Source organism: Drosophila obscura, unplaced genomic scaffold (assembly GCF_018151105.1).
Source record: "Drosophila obscura isolate BZ-5 IFL unplaced genomic scaffold, ASM1815110v1 contig_185, whole genome shotgun sequence".
In the NCBI taxonomy this organism is placed as follows: domain Eukaryota; kingdom Metazoa; phylum Arthropoda; class Insecta; order Diptera; family Drosophilidae; genus Drosophila; species Drosophila obscura.
The window spans coordinates 706,146-722,384 of record NW_024542773.1 but is presented as its reverse complement, the minus strand read 5'-3'; the positions used below and the strand labels follow the sequence as shown (position 1 = coordinate 722,384).

The window sequence follows — 16,239 nt, the reverse complement described above, 5'->3', positions numbered from 1 at the left end:
GGGAGTATTCGGCAGCTGGAAAAAAAAACCAAATGTTTCTGTGCCAGCATTAATGGTTCATCCATAATTATGTGGCGCCAGTTTTCCGTAGTTGTATTTACATTTGTGCTTTATTCCTAGTATTATTTGATATTTGATCTGATTGCAAGCGGAGTGTTCTTTAAATTGATGAAATGACGATAAATGCTTGAGAGAGACTTTGGCATAGACTCCACGATCTCGTGGAGGTTTGGTTCTCTTCTCTCTTTATTCAACGGCCGCTTCTAGTCTCTCTCGCTCTCTGTTATTCCTTCTGTTATTGGCTCTGTTAGTTTAACAGTCTCTGCTGCTTTGTGTGGCTTCCCACCAAATCGCACAAATCAAATTGAAATCGGATCCATGGAAAACATGTTAAAATAAATAAAATAAAATAAAATAAAATAAAACATTTGCGATGCAAATGATAAAGAGACACCACACTTCATTAAATTTACAATTTTTACTGCTTACCCTCTGGGTAAACACAAAACCATAAATGTTTCATATCTAAGCCACAATTTCTCCCTTTTGTTTCTCTCACAAATAATAAAAGTATCAGCACCTTGCGTCGAAGATGCATCAGTGATGGATGAAACAATGGTGGGAATGGGGGGCATGGAGGGCATGCCCAAAAAGAAATAATCAACTTGAATGTAGAATATTTATTGCTTGGCCTGGGGATAAGGCCCCATATTTTATTTGCATTCTTTCTATTTACTTCAATTGAATGACGGCCAGACTGACTGTTTTTGGTAGCTGTGTGATTCATTCCCTAATTGCTCGACATCGACGAACTGCAAACACAGAAGAGATTCCACCCCAGCCCCTGCTCCTGCCCCTGCTGGCTGTGGAGGATTCCAAGATGGAGTCGGTTGGTCGGTCGGTCGGTCGGTCGGTCGGTGGCCCAGCTGCTTAGAATATTCATTTCAATTGTCATTGCCAGCACGTTCGCCACGGCAACTGGGAGCAGCTCGCTACGAAAGAGCTGCTAACTGGCGGAAGTTGCTCCTGAATCCTGCAGGGGCTGCATGGGCGTAGGGTGCGAGCTGTTTGCTATTTATACGCCAAAATGTCACTGATAACGAACTTTCCTGCCATTGAATGGTGCCTGCCTTCCTTCTACTGCTCCACCTTCAGCGCTTGGTTCTGCTGCTGCTGCTACTCCTTCTCCTGCTGCTGCTGCTGCTGCTGGTGCTGGTGCTACTGCGGCTAAGAAAACAATCAGACAATTGCCACAGGACTTTGTACACTTTTCTGACTGCAGGCTAACAGGACTTACGCACACACACACACACACACACACAGAGATAGAGAGATATAAAGACACACACACACACACACACACTCTTATGGCTTTGAGACAATGCCAGTTCATTTGTATTTGGCTTTGGCAAACTGCAAAAACCCAAGGAAAAAATTAAGAACAATGTTGAGGGAAAACTTTTTGCGCAGCATTTTAATTGCACGCAAAAACTTTTAACTAACTAACAAGCCGAAAACTAGGCAACACCTCACTGAACACACACACACACACCAAGACACACACACACAGACAGACTAGCACACACACTAATACAAAGCAAAGGCGAACGAAAGAAAGATATTTGATAGCGATAGCTTTAGATACCCTTGAAGATCACTTGAAAAATCTCTCATTTATATTAATTATTTTTATAATATTTTTTGCATTTCGTTTTCATTGTCTGAATGGAATTTTTCTGCTCTGATTGTTCCCATGACAACCCATATGATGTAGTTAATGAATTATAAAATAGGGATCATCTTGACTTTCACAAGGCAAACGAATAGCAAATTGCTGCAAGTTCATAAGACACTTCGCTTTCCACGATTAAGCTGCAAACAAACAAATATTTTCCATGAAAATAAATAATCAAATATTACCTATTTGATTAGGTACAATATATCATTGAAGCCTCTTAGTTTTATCCAGTTTCCATTTATCTGTGAACAACAGTATGATGACCCTCCATGACCGTCTCTTTACGCACTCTCCGTATGTTGATACCCCGTCTGGAGAAGGGTATATAGCAGAGATGGAGGAGACGGAAAAAAGAGTTTGGTGGCAATGCGAGAGGCAACTAAACAAAAGCGACTTGGGGCCAAAATCTAATTTTCAAACATTTACGTTTTAATTTTACTTGTTAACAATATGCGAACCACTCCGCAGCACCTTCCGCTTCAGAAATTCAGTCAAAAGAGAGGGGAGGCAGACAGAGACAGACAGGCAGTCGAAGAACGAGAATGGTAACGAGATAGAGAGGGAGAAGTACAATGAGAGAACATGTGTGGGAGAGAGAGCACTCACTGAATAAACATGAGCGACTTTTGTGGTCTGCTACGGACAAAACGAGATTGAAATCGAGTCGCGTTATGCTCAGAGCTTGCTGTGGGGGGGATAAACTTTTATTGCTGGCAAACTGGCCACACCCCCACTTTTGTCGGATCTGACTCTGAATCTGCGTCAGTGCTGGGCCGGGGGAGGGGCCACCTGAACACCGCACACAACTTGCGGCAGCAGCTGCCTTAACTATGTAATTATTTATTTTAAATCGTTTTGGCTCCGCTCTCATCTTTCTGCCGTCAAGCAGTGCCGAGGGGAGGTAGCAGCCTTCAAGGATGGGTGTAGAATGGGCGTGGCTATTAGTTACACTTAAATGGTTTCCCACGGGGCTGATACGCAGATTGCAGGCAAATATTTGCATCAGAAGTGCCAAGCATTTATCAATATATCTATTCCATCATAATGTAGAAAAAACATGCTGATATATCCATTGAATAAATGCCCTAAAATTTCTTCAAAATAAACACTCGGAATTCTTTTTATTCCTTTCCTTGTACGCCTGGCTAAACAATCCATTAGCCACGAGGATTCATTAGCATCCAAGTCCATTAACTGACATTCAAAGCCACTCGCATTCGGCTTGATTGCTTTGCATATTTCATGGGGCAATCTGTTTAATCCCGATGGCCGATGGTGCACACACATATCCACATATCGATTAGGGGACATTTATTATGGAATCAATGAAGCACAAGCTGCAACCGCAGCAGGCCCATAAGAGCGCCAAAGACATTGTCCCAGCGTCCAGTTACACAGGCTCTCAGATGCATATACTTACTCGCACTCGTGTATAGATAATTGCCTGTATGCCTTGTCGTTTGATATTGCATCTGCCGTGTTGTTTGCCATCGCTTGACCTCATAAGCCGCACAGACGGCCAGGCAGGCGGACAGTCAAATAGACAAACAGCAACTAGACACAAAGGAGAGAGGGAAAGAGAGATGGAGAGAGCCATCAGCAATTACCAAAAGGTGAACTTTGACACGCGTAATCAACACCTTGACATTTTGCAATTCCCAGCAAGCCCCAAGCCCCAAGCCCCAAAAGAACCAAAATCTGTTTAACATCCCTCTCTGCCACAGCCTGTTCCTGTGCCTGTGCCTGTGCCTGGTCCTCGTTCTCGTTCTCGCTCTCGTCCTGTGGCTGGTACTTTGTTGTACCTCTTGCTGCTGCTCGACTAAACAACTTTGATGTTTCGGTTTCCTGCCCCATTTCGCTGCGGGCCCAACACACGCGCCTCCACGGGCACACACATATGTATGCATGTAGATGGCATGTCATGGCGTGGCATGGGTGGGATCTCGGGGGGGTAATGGCTTCAGCGAAAAGTTAGCTTTCCATTTTCATTCCGGTCCCGTTTCGGTGGCTTAATATTAATAACGTGAAGCGGCAAGGCGGCTCCTGAGACATTGGCCAACCAACCTCGGCCTCGGTAGCCGCAAGCCAGACACCACACAACTTGGCCAAGCTGCCAGGCCATACTGCTTACCCCAGCTGCCACGCCCACTTATCGTTACCAAGCGATGCTGCAATATGGCCAGGAAATACAATAGAATTGCGAAAGAATGGAAATAGAATAGAAAGAGTAGGGAGAGTAGGGAGAGACGAGAGCAGAGGAGAGGAGAGGTGTTACTGGTACTAGACGAATGGTTTATTCTAATGTTGATTTGATTAATTTATGGATGATAGTTTTGCAGCCAGTAATTCGTAGTATCTTAGGGGCATGGTGTAGTGGGGAAGTTTAAAAGCGTCATAAGTATAAGTGGAAATATCAATGAGATGTAACCACTGTACTCCGCTCCGAATCCCTGTTCTCACTCTCAACTCTCTGGCCATTGTTGTAACCTTCTACCTTGATGCTGCCGTCCAGATGCTAAGGAAATTGTCTATGCCTAGAAGCTGCCGCAGCAGCGTTAACGTCGCGCGGAGGTCGCGCGCGCCTGATGTTGATGCTGATGCTAATGTTGACGTGGCCATGCCCCCAGCCCACACCCCGTAATGCCACTGACACCACACACAGAGAGAGAGAGGGAGAGGGAGAGATAGAGAAAGAGAAACAATAGCGACAGCGATGCCGACATCCTTAGCTTTAAACTTTCTAAATGACCTGAACAACTTTTGAGCAGCTGTCTGTCAGGGTTTGCAAGTTTTAAGTTGCCATCAAAAAGGCAAAATAAATAAGTGGAAATGCTACGGTCGAGAAATCGGACTAGAATATACCGTTTATGGGGCTGAAAATGGCAGAACGAACTCTCTTCTCTTGTATTATTCTTCGCAACTCCGAGAAACAAATAATGGTGCATGATATTGTGGAAATATGAGCACATTTAATTCGATTTGGCTATTGAAAAAAGGAGCGAAATTATCCTTATTCCTCTGCCTGTTACATACCGTCTCACAGATACAGCAAGCCGCTGTTCTTCACGAATAGCGGGCATAAAAACAGAGGCCGCAATACAGACAGAGCGAGAGAGGGAGAGAAGAGGCAGAAAAAGAGATAGCGAAAGATGGCAGGTATGAGGGCGCTGGGAGGAAAAGAAGTTTCATGCATGCAAATTCCGCTTTAATTTGCTCCAACTGTTCGGTGACATTGTTGGGGTCTGTGTTTCGTGTGCCGGTCCTGTGTGCCGGGCTTCTGGCTTCGGGCTTCGGGCTCCTGGCGCTGCCTGCACTTGGCCGACATTGCGTATACGCATTTTTGCTTTGTCCAGTCAAGCTCCCGTAATTGCCAGGATCCGTTTCTGTTTCAGCAATTCGCTACTGCTGCTGCTGCTGCTGCTGATGCCGCTGTTGGCTGTGGATATTCGGGCCACTCTGTGTGGGGTTTGTCTCATTAGGACATACCCTTTGATGGCAGCTCCTCTACCTGCTTAATAGTCGTCGACTTAAAGCCCCATTTTTCGTCAGTGGGCTTTGCCAAACTTACGACTTTGAATTCAACTTTGTATCGTTCTTTGAGGATTTCGTTTTGGCCATATTAACGTATATTTTGTTGTTACTTGCGAGAATAGTTTACCCTTTCCGTTACCCTTTTACCCATCCAAATTCAAGTCGGGGTATTAATTAATCAATCAAAAAATAAATCAATGAACTTGGGCAGTAGTCATTGCCAAAAAGGCCAGGCAGAGGCAGTTGCATGCATTAATAAGAAAACAATAACCTCTACCCTCCCGATAATAAGTATACGTTCCTGTGCGACATGTGAACTTTATTGGGCAGTCCAGTGAAATTTCTCTGTGAAATTCGGCACAAGTTTAATGGAGGCTGCTGTCCCACTTGTTCGCATCCCTATTTTCTATATGCACATATGCACATATCTCCTGTTTCTGTGCATCTTTTCCGTATCCGTATCCCTGACTCTTTGGGCCGGGCTCTGCTCCCCCTCCTCTTTGGCAATTGGTTTAGATCAGTGAGCTGTGCAACATTCTCTCTGTCTCTCTCTCTTTCTGTTTGCAATTTGGTAGGAAAATATCCGTAACGTTAATACTCGTACTCCTACTCGTACGTCGTATGTAGATGCCGCCTGGGCTAATGGTTGTGTGTGTTTGTGTGTGTGTTTGTGTATTTGTGCCTGTCCATTGCACAGGAAGCAACCTTGGCCTATCCGTGTGCGAGTGGGTGGCTGGCTGGCAGTGTGGGCTGTGGGGTGGGTGCTTTGCTGGACCATTTCCACCCCCCCCCTCACAGTTTTGGTGGCTTTTCGTGTTTTTCTTACTGCAAATTGTTGATGAAGGCTGGATTGTTGTTCTGGTTCTCGTTCTGTTGCTGTTCTTGCTCTTGTTCTTGTTGTTTGTTGCCGGCATAGCTGTTGTCGACAATGATGATGAGTCTCGGTCTCATGGCCCCGGTCCTGCCACTGTGTCTGTGTCTGGGTCGAATGCCCCACTCCGTGTCTGGCGTCCTGGGTACTGCAGCCTGGACAGAGCCGTGGACTGCATGCAAAGGATATTCTTACCAGCAACGACGAGTAGAGAATGACGACAACGACGAGAAGGAAGACAACGGCAACGACAACGACAACGGCTACGACTGCTAGTACGATGATGATGATGATGATGATGACAATGTCGTTGATGCGAAATAAAGATAACGGCAACGTTGACAATGACTATGACAACAACCCAATGACACTTTAACAGCTCTTGCAGGTGCCCTCTCTTCTGGCCCTCTTCTGGCCCTCTTCTGGCCCTCTTCTGTCCCTCCCCTGCCCGTGCATGTGTATCCATTTTGCCCAGCTTCAATCCGTTTGGGTCTATTAACTTTCGGAATAAACTTGGGATTAAAAACGAGAGATTTTGCCAGACATTGAGGATTAAACTACAAACGAACATAGAATGCAATTACCGATGGAGCAGCAATGGAACTGCAGCACAATTGACAGATGGAACAAGAATTGGACACTGAAAAATGTCCATCAGATATGGTATGGGAGTCTCCCAAGACAAAGGGGCCATAAACCCAACGAGTTGCAAGGATATTTTGGCTCAAATTTCAACTTGTTACCCAATGTATTTTACATGAAAGGTGATTTATCCCTTGAAGGTTTCGTGTCGCTCGATTGGATGAACATATCACATATCTATTATCTGCCATTAAAACAATTAATTCTGCTGTTAGGGTATTCAGTCCTTCGCTCTCTTATCTGCCTCTGACAACACGTGTGTGCAAGAGTGAAGGTTTATGTGTGTGTGTGTGTGTGCTTTGCATTCTTTCTTCTGTTTTTCCGTTGTCTACTTTTATTAGTTCGTTCTTGTAATCACTAACGCAATCCACAACATGCTCTGGGCTGCACCCATCCACATCCACCTTCACCCTTCAACTTTTTTCACTCTCTTTATATGCATAGCTACCCCCCCCTGCATAACAACACCCACTCTCATCTATACGGCTCCCCTGCGCACCCACCCCTCGGTTATTGCTTAACTGGTGTTGATAATAACGATGATCATGGAGGGAGCAGCGGAGGGAATTGGATTGGTACTGGGAATGGGATTGCAAACGGGAAACGAGAAACGAGAAAGAAGAGAGCCGAGAAACAGGCAGCAGGCCATAATTTTTCCATGTGAACAGTCTCTGTACACGAGACTGCAGCACCGTATCCCTGCCACCCATACCCCACTTGCCAGCTTGCCAGCATGCCACTGCCCCGCTAACCCTTCTTTTGAGGATGCACTTGCTGTGGCCTTTCCTACGTTCCCTCCTTCTTTGCAAAGTCTTGGTTTTCGCAATACTCTATTCGGAGTGGGTGCTATTATGCTTCTGACTGGGAGGATACACAACGTAATATACATATTACATATTACATATTACATATACATACATATACATTTGTGAAATACATTTCACAAATCTAAACAATCCCATCCAATCTTCGGATCTCCTCGGAGAGTATATAAAAACGTTGAATCTCCGCTGGGGTTTGCTTTCTGCTGTTCTTTCTTTTCGTTGGTTTTTTTTTGTCTGTTTTTGGTTTTTGGTTTCTGTTTTCTTTTTTTTTTTTTGGTTTGTTGTGTTTTCAGTCCCTCCTCGCATCTGTTTTTTCTTTTGCATGTTTCTTGATGAGTGTGTAGGAGCTGTCGAAGAGCTTTATTGAAAACGGGACAAAGGAGTAGCGGCGGCGATCCAAGGATACACCATGCAGCATCACAGCATGCAGGAGGGATGGGTTGGGTGGGAGGGGGTTATTGTTTTTATGCCTTCGCCAAAGTCAAGCAAGCTCGTTAGGCATGGTCATGACACACACACACACACACACACACCGATGCAGACCTATGCACACACGCACAATATGCTCTCTCGCCATGCAAATGAAGTTAGTTTTTGGTGCAGGGCAGGCACAGGAAAAACAACAAAAAGCTCATTGCTATGAACACACTTTTGCAGCCAGCCAGCCAGCCAGCCAGCCAGCCAGCCAGCTCCATGGAGCTAGCGATGCGTGCCCCGCACTCCTGGAAACCCAAGACCCAGAGTAAGCAGCACCGCCGCCCGTTAGCCAGTGGATTCGTTAGGCAGGCCAAAAACAGCAGCCAAAGAAGTCAGCCAGTCGGCCAGTCGGGCAGCCCGAAGAACAGAACCTGTAGATTTGGCTTTTAAAAGCACATTAAAGAAAATTGTATACGTATTGCCCTTCTCTGGGCAGGCCAGAAAGAACAAATTGAAGAAAAACAGAAAACAGAAACGAAATATTGCCAGTCTCGGACCGAATTTAAAGATACCCTTGCAAGTCCCTGCAAAAAACCAACGATAAATAGATAAACAGATAATAGAAACTGCGTAACTGCCACACATAGAAACAGTTATGGGAATAGTCAGACATGCCTCCATCGAGCTGTGTGTTTTTGGGCGACATCTTCATTAGGTTTATTTCCATTGAAAACAATTTATTCGATTTTATTTTATTTATCATTTGTCGCAATTTCTTAAATTGACAATTCAATTTCCAGTCGAGACATCGATCCTGGTAAGCTTCTGCCTTTCGATTCAGCCCACATGTTCCGACTTGCAGCGCTCCTCCTTCTGCCAGCCAGCCATCCAGCCAGCCAGCCAGCCAGCAGGAAAGGCAACCAAATCGGCTTTGGTTATTTTTGGTTTCCTTTAAGACTTGCTTCACCCTTGGTCCTCTCTTGCCCCTCCTCTCTTGTGTGTGCCTGTTTGTGGGTGTGTGTAATCTTACAATTTCTAATCGTTCAGATTACATGTGTTTCAGACTTTTTAAATGCAAATTGAACTTGTTAGCAACCGCAACACAGAGCAGAGGCCAAACCACTCAAATGCACACACACACACACACACACACACACACACACAAAGATACACATCCTTATGCATTGTGTGTGGATGTGTGTGGGAGCAGCCATTAAGGAAAAAAAACTCAGTTTGTCGCCGCAAGAAAATATAAGAGCAACAAAACGCTGCAAAGACATTGCTTGCCCCTTAACATTTTTTTTTGTATTGAATTTATGTAACGATTCTAAAAAGGGAAACACATATGTACGCATATGTATGTATGTATTTCTATTTATCCTGCATTATCCTATAATTGTCATGGGAACAATGGATCGAGCGGGATGTTCTTTCATCGTACTCTTAGATCGATCCACATTGGTACATCACAAAATACTTCTTCTCTTTCTTGCCAGCCTTAAGTGAGTTGTTGGCGCTGCCACACTACAGCCCGTACATACGTACTATTGCAGGCGATGGCGGCAGTGGGCTCACTGCTGTGTCTCAGTGAGTGGTGCAGAGTGGGCCGTCATAAACAATGCTGGTTTTTTTTATTTTTGTTAGAACGGTATGAGTGTGTTGGGGGGGGGGGCACTAGCACTGCACTTTGTCTTTAGCCACTCGCGACAAGGCCAAAGGGAAATTCATCAAACGTGACTCTGAGTGTGACGCACTTCTACCACAAGCTCTTGGCCCGAAACTTGGCCCTCTCCATCATGAACCACACCCCACCATCTTTTTTTTGCTGTCCATGTCTTGGCAGTTTTTCCTGTGCTTTGTTGCCTATTTTGGCCCATGCCTGGCCAACTCTGTTAATTGCTGCTGACATTCGTGCTGGGCCAAGGCCTTCTCTACTCACCTGACTGCCTGAGGGTGTGTGACTTTAAGGAAATGTTTCACATGATTTTAGCTTTGCAAACAGCTGGTCACACTAATCCGTTTGATGTTTGTTGCGGCATCTTTCAGACTCTTTAGCTGCGCTTCGATGCCCATAATATTCCTGCTTGCAAATGTTAGGCCATGCCACATAAATGTTGGGACAGCACTGGTACTCGTGTTGGTATGCTTTTGTCATACTTTTTGGCCACACTGTTTAGTCACAGCATCCGTCACAGCATTGGCCGCATCGGCAACCCCCTGTATGTCCGTCTGCCTGTCTGTCTGCCTGTGTTTGTCTGTCACATTGTTGGCAACACTGTTTGCATGACTTTCTTGTTTGTTGGATGCTCTCCTCTCTCTCTATCGCTCGCTCGCCCCCCTTGCCATGTGTGTGTGTGTGTGTGTGCTTCCCGTGCAGTTTTCCTTCATTTGGCCTTGGCTTCAAGTGCAGCTCAGTGGTGGTCCTTTTGCTTCCTGGTGCCTCATCTTTCCGCTCTTCTATTTTTGATTCTTCTTCTACTTTGGCTTCTGTTTCTCCTTCTCCTTCGTCCAGCTGTTTGTCTAACAATTGAAATGTCATGCAATAAATCTACCCCACACACACGCACACACACACACACACAGACGCATACGGATATCCCCCACATGAAGGAGGGAAGAAAGCAAGAGGTAGAGAGAGCTTGGGTCCCCCATCCTCAGGCCCAGCCCAGGCTTTTCAACAACTTTTCACATTTCCACATTTTTGCATGAACTTTTTGACGATGTCAGATAGTTTTGTGCCCGTGCGCCATTGTTTGAGAGTGCTGCTGCTGCTCTTCTGCTTCTGCTGCTGCACACCGAGAGGGGGCAGGCCTCTATGCAACGGGCGTGGCTGCAACGCCTACGGTGCATCAGCATCAAGTGCGTCAGCAGCAGCACCACCACCAGTGCCACCAGTACACCCAGAATAACTGCAACTACAACAAGAACTACAACGGGAACCAGAACGAGAACTCATCGCATTCATTATGATTTTTAGTTTTCGTATTCGTTTCTCAATGGGCACAAGGGGCAGGCCATGGGCCCCCAGGAACGTCTGTGGCACGGGCTGTGTACGGGGCGAGTATGTACGTATACTCGGGTGAAAAGTTTGACTTTAGGGCGTAATTTCATTGCAAAATATTTGCACAAACACAGAGCCACACACAGACACGCCAAAGAGGCAGTGAGAGGCGAGTGAATGCTTAATAAATGCTATATACATTCATGCAACATTTTCCTTATTGTTGCAAGAGTTAACGCAGCAGGGGTAGGAGACAGGAAAGCGTAAGGCCAACTGCAAAAAAAAAAAATATAGACAAAACATTCATAATTTTGTTTGCATTTTTTATTCGTAGTATTCGTACTCAGAAGTATATTTTTCCATCGCTCTTCTCTCAAAACTATGCATAACTTCGTATTTGTTCGTATTGTATGGCTGCAAGCGCCCTCTCCCCCTCCTCCTACACACATTTGCACAAACACACAGAGGGTGAGTGAGAGAGACACACACACACACACACACATGCACGAACATGCTTGGCTTGTACGTTGCCTTTTGCATTGCATACTTTTGTGCGCAACTTTTTGTCCATTTAAAAGGCGAGAAATTTGTCGAATTGAGCAACAAAGCGAATCGAAATGGATACCAGGCGAATACCAACACATTCCGAGTAACAATAATATTTATAATTACCATTCAATTCAACACAAACTCAAATACAAATATTGAGAGATGCAAAAAGCAATGCCATATTTCAATGAAATGTATATAGTATATATATATATATACACGACATTAATTTATTTAAAGGTTTGGTTTATATGGGAAATAAGTAGGGATCCAACATATAACTGTATTTAACGATTCCCTGATTTTTATTCTGCCTTCTTAGGGTATCTACACCTCGTTGTTACCACTACCCAAATGACTGGGCTTGTGTCTATTTTTTAAGCAGTTTCTCCACACTCACCTGACACCTCTGGATTGGCCATACCTTTACGCAGGCTTCCTCACCCCGTGCATTTTTGTTTGGTTTCTGTACAATTCTTCTAATTGGCAGATACCTGAAGTGTGTGAAAAGGGTTGGCTGCCGTGTTGCTCCATGCTCAGAACTCAGTTAGTTTCGAATTTTCCCAAAAACTATGCTTGTCTACGCGTCCTGCCATCCCCATGTGTGTGTCCTCTTTTGTGTTAAGCCATCAAGTGTGAAAATGATTTGCTAACATTTGAGCAAAAAGGCAACTAGCACACATTTCTACCGCATTGTTCGAGTAAACAGTGGAGGAAGTGCAAAACATTATATTTCAAATTAAATGCACTCTTAACTTTTTCTTAGCAAGGGCTTTTTATATACGGTGCCCTCCAATTAGGCATTTCATTTCCAATACTACTTTAAAAGGTGCTTTACGTTTTGGTTTCATGATAAGACTGCTTGAGGGAGTGCGTCCACTGCTTTAGACAGTTATTAAGCAGCTTGGACCTCTTAGGACTGCTTGCACTGCTTGTATCAATGACCTACTTTTACTGAATTTTCTCTTCATTCTAATCTTAAATGAAAGCTACGAATGTTAAATATTTGCTGAAAACGAACTCCTTTCCTTTCGATTTGCAGCAACTATCAACAGATTCAGCATTTGGGCTATGCCGGACACGAAATCGCTACGGAGAGCATCTCGCAGCAGCAGGGCCTCCAGGACAAGGGCTACGAGGAGTGGGTCGGCGAAATGATTGGCATGCGTGAAATTCTGCGACACTTTGCCAATGTGTCCGTCAACGATGTGGTCGGCATGCGTGCCCCATTCCTTAAGCCCGGTCGCAACACCCAGTACAAGGTGAGTTCGTTGAGGTCGGGACCCCCGAATGCCAGAATGCCTGAATGCCTGCCTGAGTGCCTGCAATGCAGAAAAGAAATGCAAACAATGGGAACATCAATTGACATGCAATTTTCGATTGCATTTCCTTGAAATCAGAACCACAGAAGATCTGATCTGAAAACAGAATCGAAAAGTGATTCATTTAAAGCGGTCTGCGGCTCCAATATCAATGCCAATTCCCTCCCCCCTTTCACTTGCCACTTGCACAACATTCAATCGGAATTGAAAATGTATTCAATTGTTGACGCCATTCAACAGGCAATTCCAATTTCAGTTCACTTTTTCGGAGTCCAACTCCCATTTAAATGGAATAATTAAACTTAAAGCTCACACACAATTTGAGCAACGTTCCATTTTAATGATTTTATAATTAATTTATTCAGCTTCAAGAATGCGGCAAGAATCAACAGAGTTTTGTTTTTGGAGCTGCTTTTATCGCAAAGATATTGGAGTCCCAACCAAAGTCAAGGGAAGATCTGAAACATTATACTCAAGTTCAAGTGGAATTCAAAATATATTCAAATAACGAATGTCGAGCAGCGTTTATTCATTGATTTGGCTTTAAACCGAAATTAAGTTCGAAGGGAATTTGCACGAGGCAGTGTGGCAATGTGGCAATGTGGCCATGTGGCAGTGTGGCAGTGGCAGCCCTAGCCGTAACCTCAGCATGCCACACACGCACGTGCAAAGGCTTTGACTGAAGCGAAAGTTTCTGCTTGACGTGACATGACATGACATCAATGTCACAACACATATATAACGGTTCAAGTGGCCCATTATGTGGCAAGCTCTCCCTCTGCCCCTTGCTCGCTGAAAGGCGGAGGGAGGCAGGCGAAGCCATATCTTAAACAGATCTCCTTCTGCATATAATAGGATATGCTGGGAGTGACACACACACGCGCCCATCATCAGCGTGCCTGCAGATGAAGATAGGTTTCTCATCTCTGTGTGTGTGTGTGTGAGTCGATTGAATGATGGATCAACCTTCCACCAACCATGTTACCATATCGACTGATCCCATCTGCTTCCCCCCGCCCCGTACAGGTGCTAGAGGACTTTGGCTATATTTACGACAGTTCCATCACCGTGCCACCAGTAGCCGTGCCCGTGTGGCCCTACACCCTGGACTACAAGATCTCGCACGAGTGCAAGAGCGGTACATGCCCGTCGCGCACCTTCCCCGGCGTGTGGGAGGTGCCACTGAATACCCATTATGTGGAGGGATTCGAGGGCGGCCACTGCCCCTACATGGATCAGTGTGTGCTCCACAATCTGGACGAGGAGGAGGTGCTGGCCTGGCTCCAAGAGGACTTCTCGCGGTACTACGAACAGAACAAGGCCCCCTACATGATGCCATTCCACACGAACTGGTTCCAGACCAAGCCACTGGAGAACGGCCTGCACAAGTTCCTCGATTGGGCACTTGAACTGTGAGTATTACATTCATATATACACATATGTACATATCCCACAGAAGATCTAGTATTCTGGAAGAGAGTCAGGCAATCGAAACTTCAATGCCTTGAAAATGCCTTTTCTCTTGCAAAAAGTTGAATGCAATTTCTTGTCCATATATTTCAACTGATTTGAGCGGTATTTTGGCTTGGAGTTTCAACCAATTTTGTTATATGCATACGGCTCACAATTTTTCATAAATTTATATATCCTTTTGGGAGCAATTTTTTCGTTTCATTGCTGCGTTTTTCTGTGCTGTTTTTTTCGTCTGGTGTTTTCTTAATTGAAAGCCAACTTTTGAACACACTCTCTCTCTCTCTCTCTCCATCTCTATCTCTCGCTTTGTCTCTCTATCTCTGTCTGTTTCTCTGTGTCTCTCCATCTTTCTCTGGCGCACACACACACACACACACATGGGGCAGCTGGCGTTTCCTGCAGTGCACTTCCGATTGCCGCTGGCAAGTTTTATATTCAATTAAAAACAACAAAAAAAAAAAAGGCCAAGAGAGATGGAGAAACGAAAAGCAGGAGCTGGGAGCAGGAGCTGGAGCAGAAGAAACCCCAGAGAAGGGGGGGAGAAGCAGCAGCAAAATTGGCAATTGCCATAAAAATTGCTTGTAGAGGCGGCGGCACATGTTGCCCGTCGACAGGTTGAGCCCCGGACGGAGTCCACCGCACGAGAGCCCGATCCAACGGGCAGTCACTCAACCATATGCACAACTCTCGCCGGAATCTCAGTCCAGCTATCGCCCTCTCTGCGTCTCTCTCTCGTCTCTCTCTCCGTCTCTCTCTCCGTCTCTCTCTCCTTCTCTTTGACTTTCTCTCCGGCCGACAATGGCGACGCTGCGGTCAGCGTTTAAAAAAATCATCAGCAACAGCAGACGCTGGATGGACGCCCGGACCCACCCATGCCCTGGAACCGACCCCTGGAATCGACTCGAACCGACCCGACCCAGGGTTTGAGGATAAGGAGCGAAAAAATCGCACGTTTTAATGAGAAAAGTTTAATTTTGTTAAAGTTTCATTTTGAAAAATATCAGTGGAGGCCCAGGCCCAGTCCCAGGCCCTGACTGAACCAAGCAGCAGCAGCAGGAGCCGTAGCAGGAAGCAGGAGCCGGAAGGGGTGTAGAGGAGCAGCACCGTGTACAGGGAACAGGCACAGGCACAGGAGAAGAGCAGGCCAAAGAAAACAGAAAGGCCAACAAGGCAAGAGCATTAGAGGTCGGGGCTAACTAAAAAGCCATGTTAAAACGCACAAAAACAACATAAGTCAGAGCCGCCAACAGAGACAGCCAAAGCATAATGGAGAGAGAGAGAGAGAGAGAGAGGGGAAAGAGAGGAAGAGAGAAGAGAGGAGAGGATAGCAAGCGAAAGTGGCATACAGCAAGCGTACACCAAAAACTTGCTTAATGAAGTTATGCTGATAGAATCGCACTTTGTCAGCGCGCCCCCCGCATCATCGACATCACTCCAAGGAGCTACATCCGCTCCTTCCTGCTGCGTTGTGTGTTACGGAGTATATGTATGTTTTTTTGTGTGTTTGTGTGTTTGTGTGTCTGCGTTTCCAGATGGAAACATTTAACATGCTGGATTGGCTTAGATAAAGGCTCTACTGGCTAGAGTTAATATTTCTGCATCTACAATTATTGGTGAGGTAATTATTGGGCATAGGATCGAATGATTGTGGTGCCGGTTCGGGGAAGATGTCGAAGAGGTTCATTAGGGGATGGGCCAGGCAGGCTATCGTTGGGCTGCGTATGATCTAGTTCGGTTTGATTCGATTGTTTGGAGTTTGATTGGCATGGGATCGACTTACATGCTCACTGGCCTAATGGGTGTAGGTTGGGAGGGGGATATATAATAGATACATGAGACAACACGAGTTCCAGTCCCTTGCTTGTCAATGG

At 45.4% G+C, this 16,239-nt stretch overlaps 1 protein-coding gene across 1 annotated transcript in view; it reads left to right on the top strand.

Annotated features, from left to right (window-relative positions):
• LOC111071679 (chitin deacetylase 1) overlaps positions 1 to 16,239 on the top strand; it is a 46,801-nt gene that overhangs the window by 28,846 nt on the left and 1,716 nt on the right. Inside the window, exons 6-7 of the mRNA XM_022363155.2 lie at positions 12,616 to 12,835; positions 13,922 to 14,307. Coding sequence (XP_022218847.2) covers positions 12,616 to 12,835; positions 13,922 to 14,307 — 606 coding nt within the window. The remainder of the gene's footprint in view (positions 1 to 12,615; positions 12,836 to 13,921; positions 14,308 to 16,239) is intronic.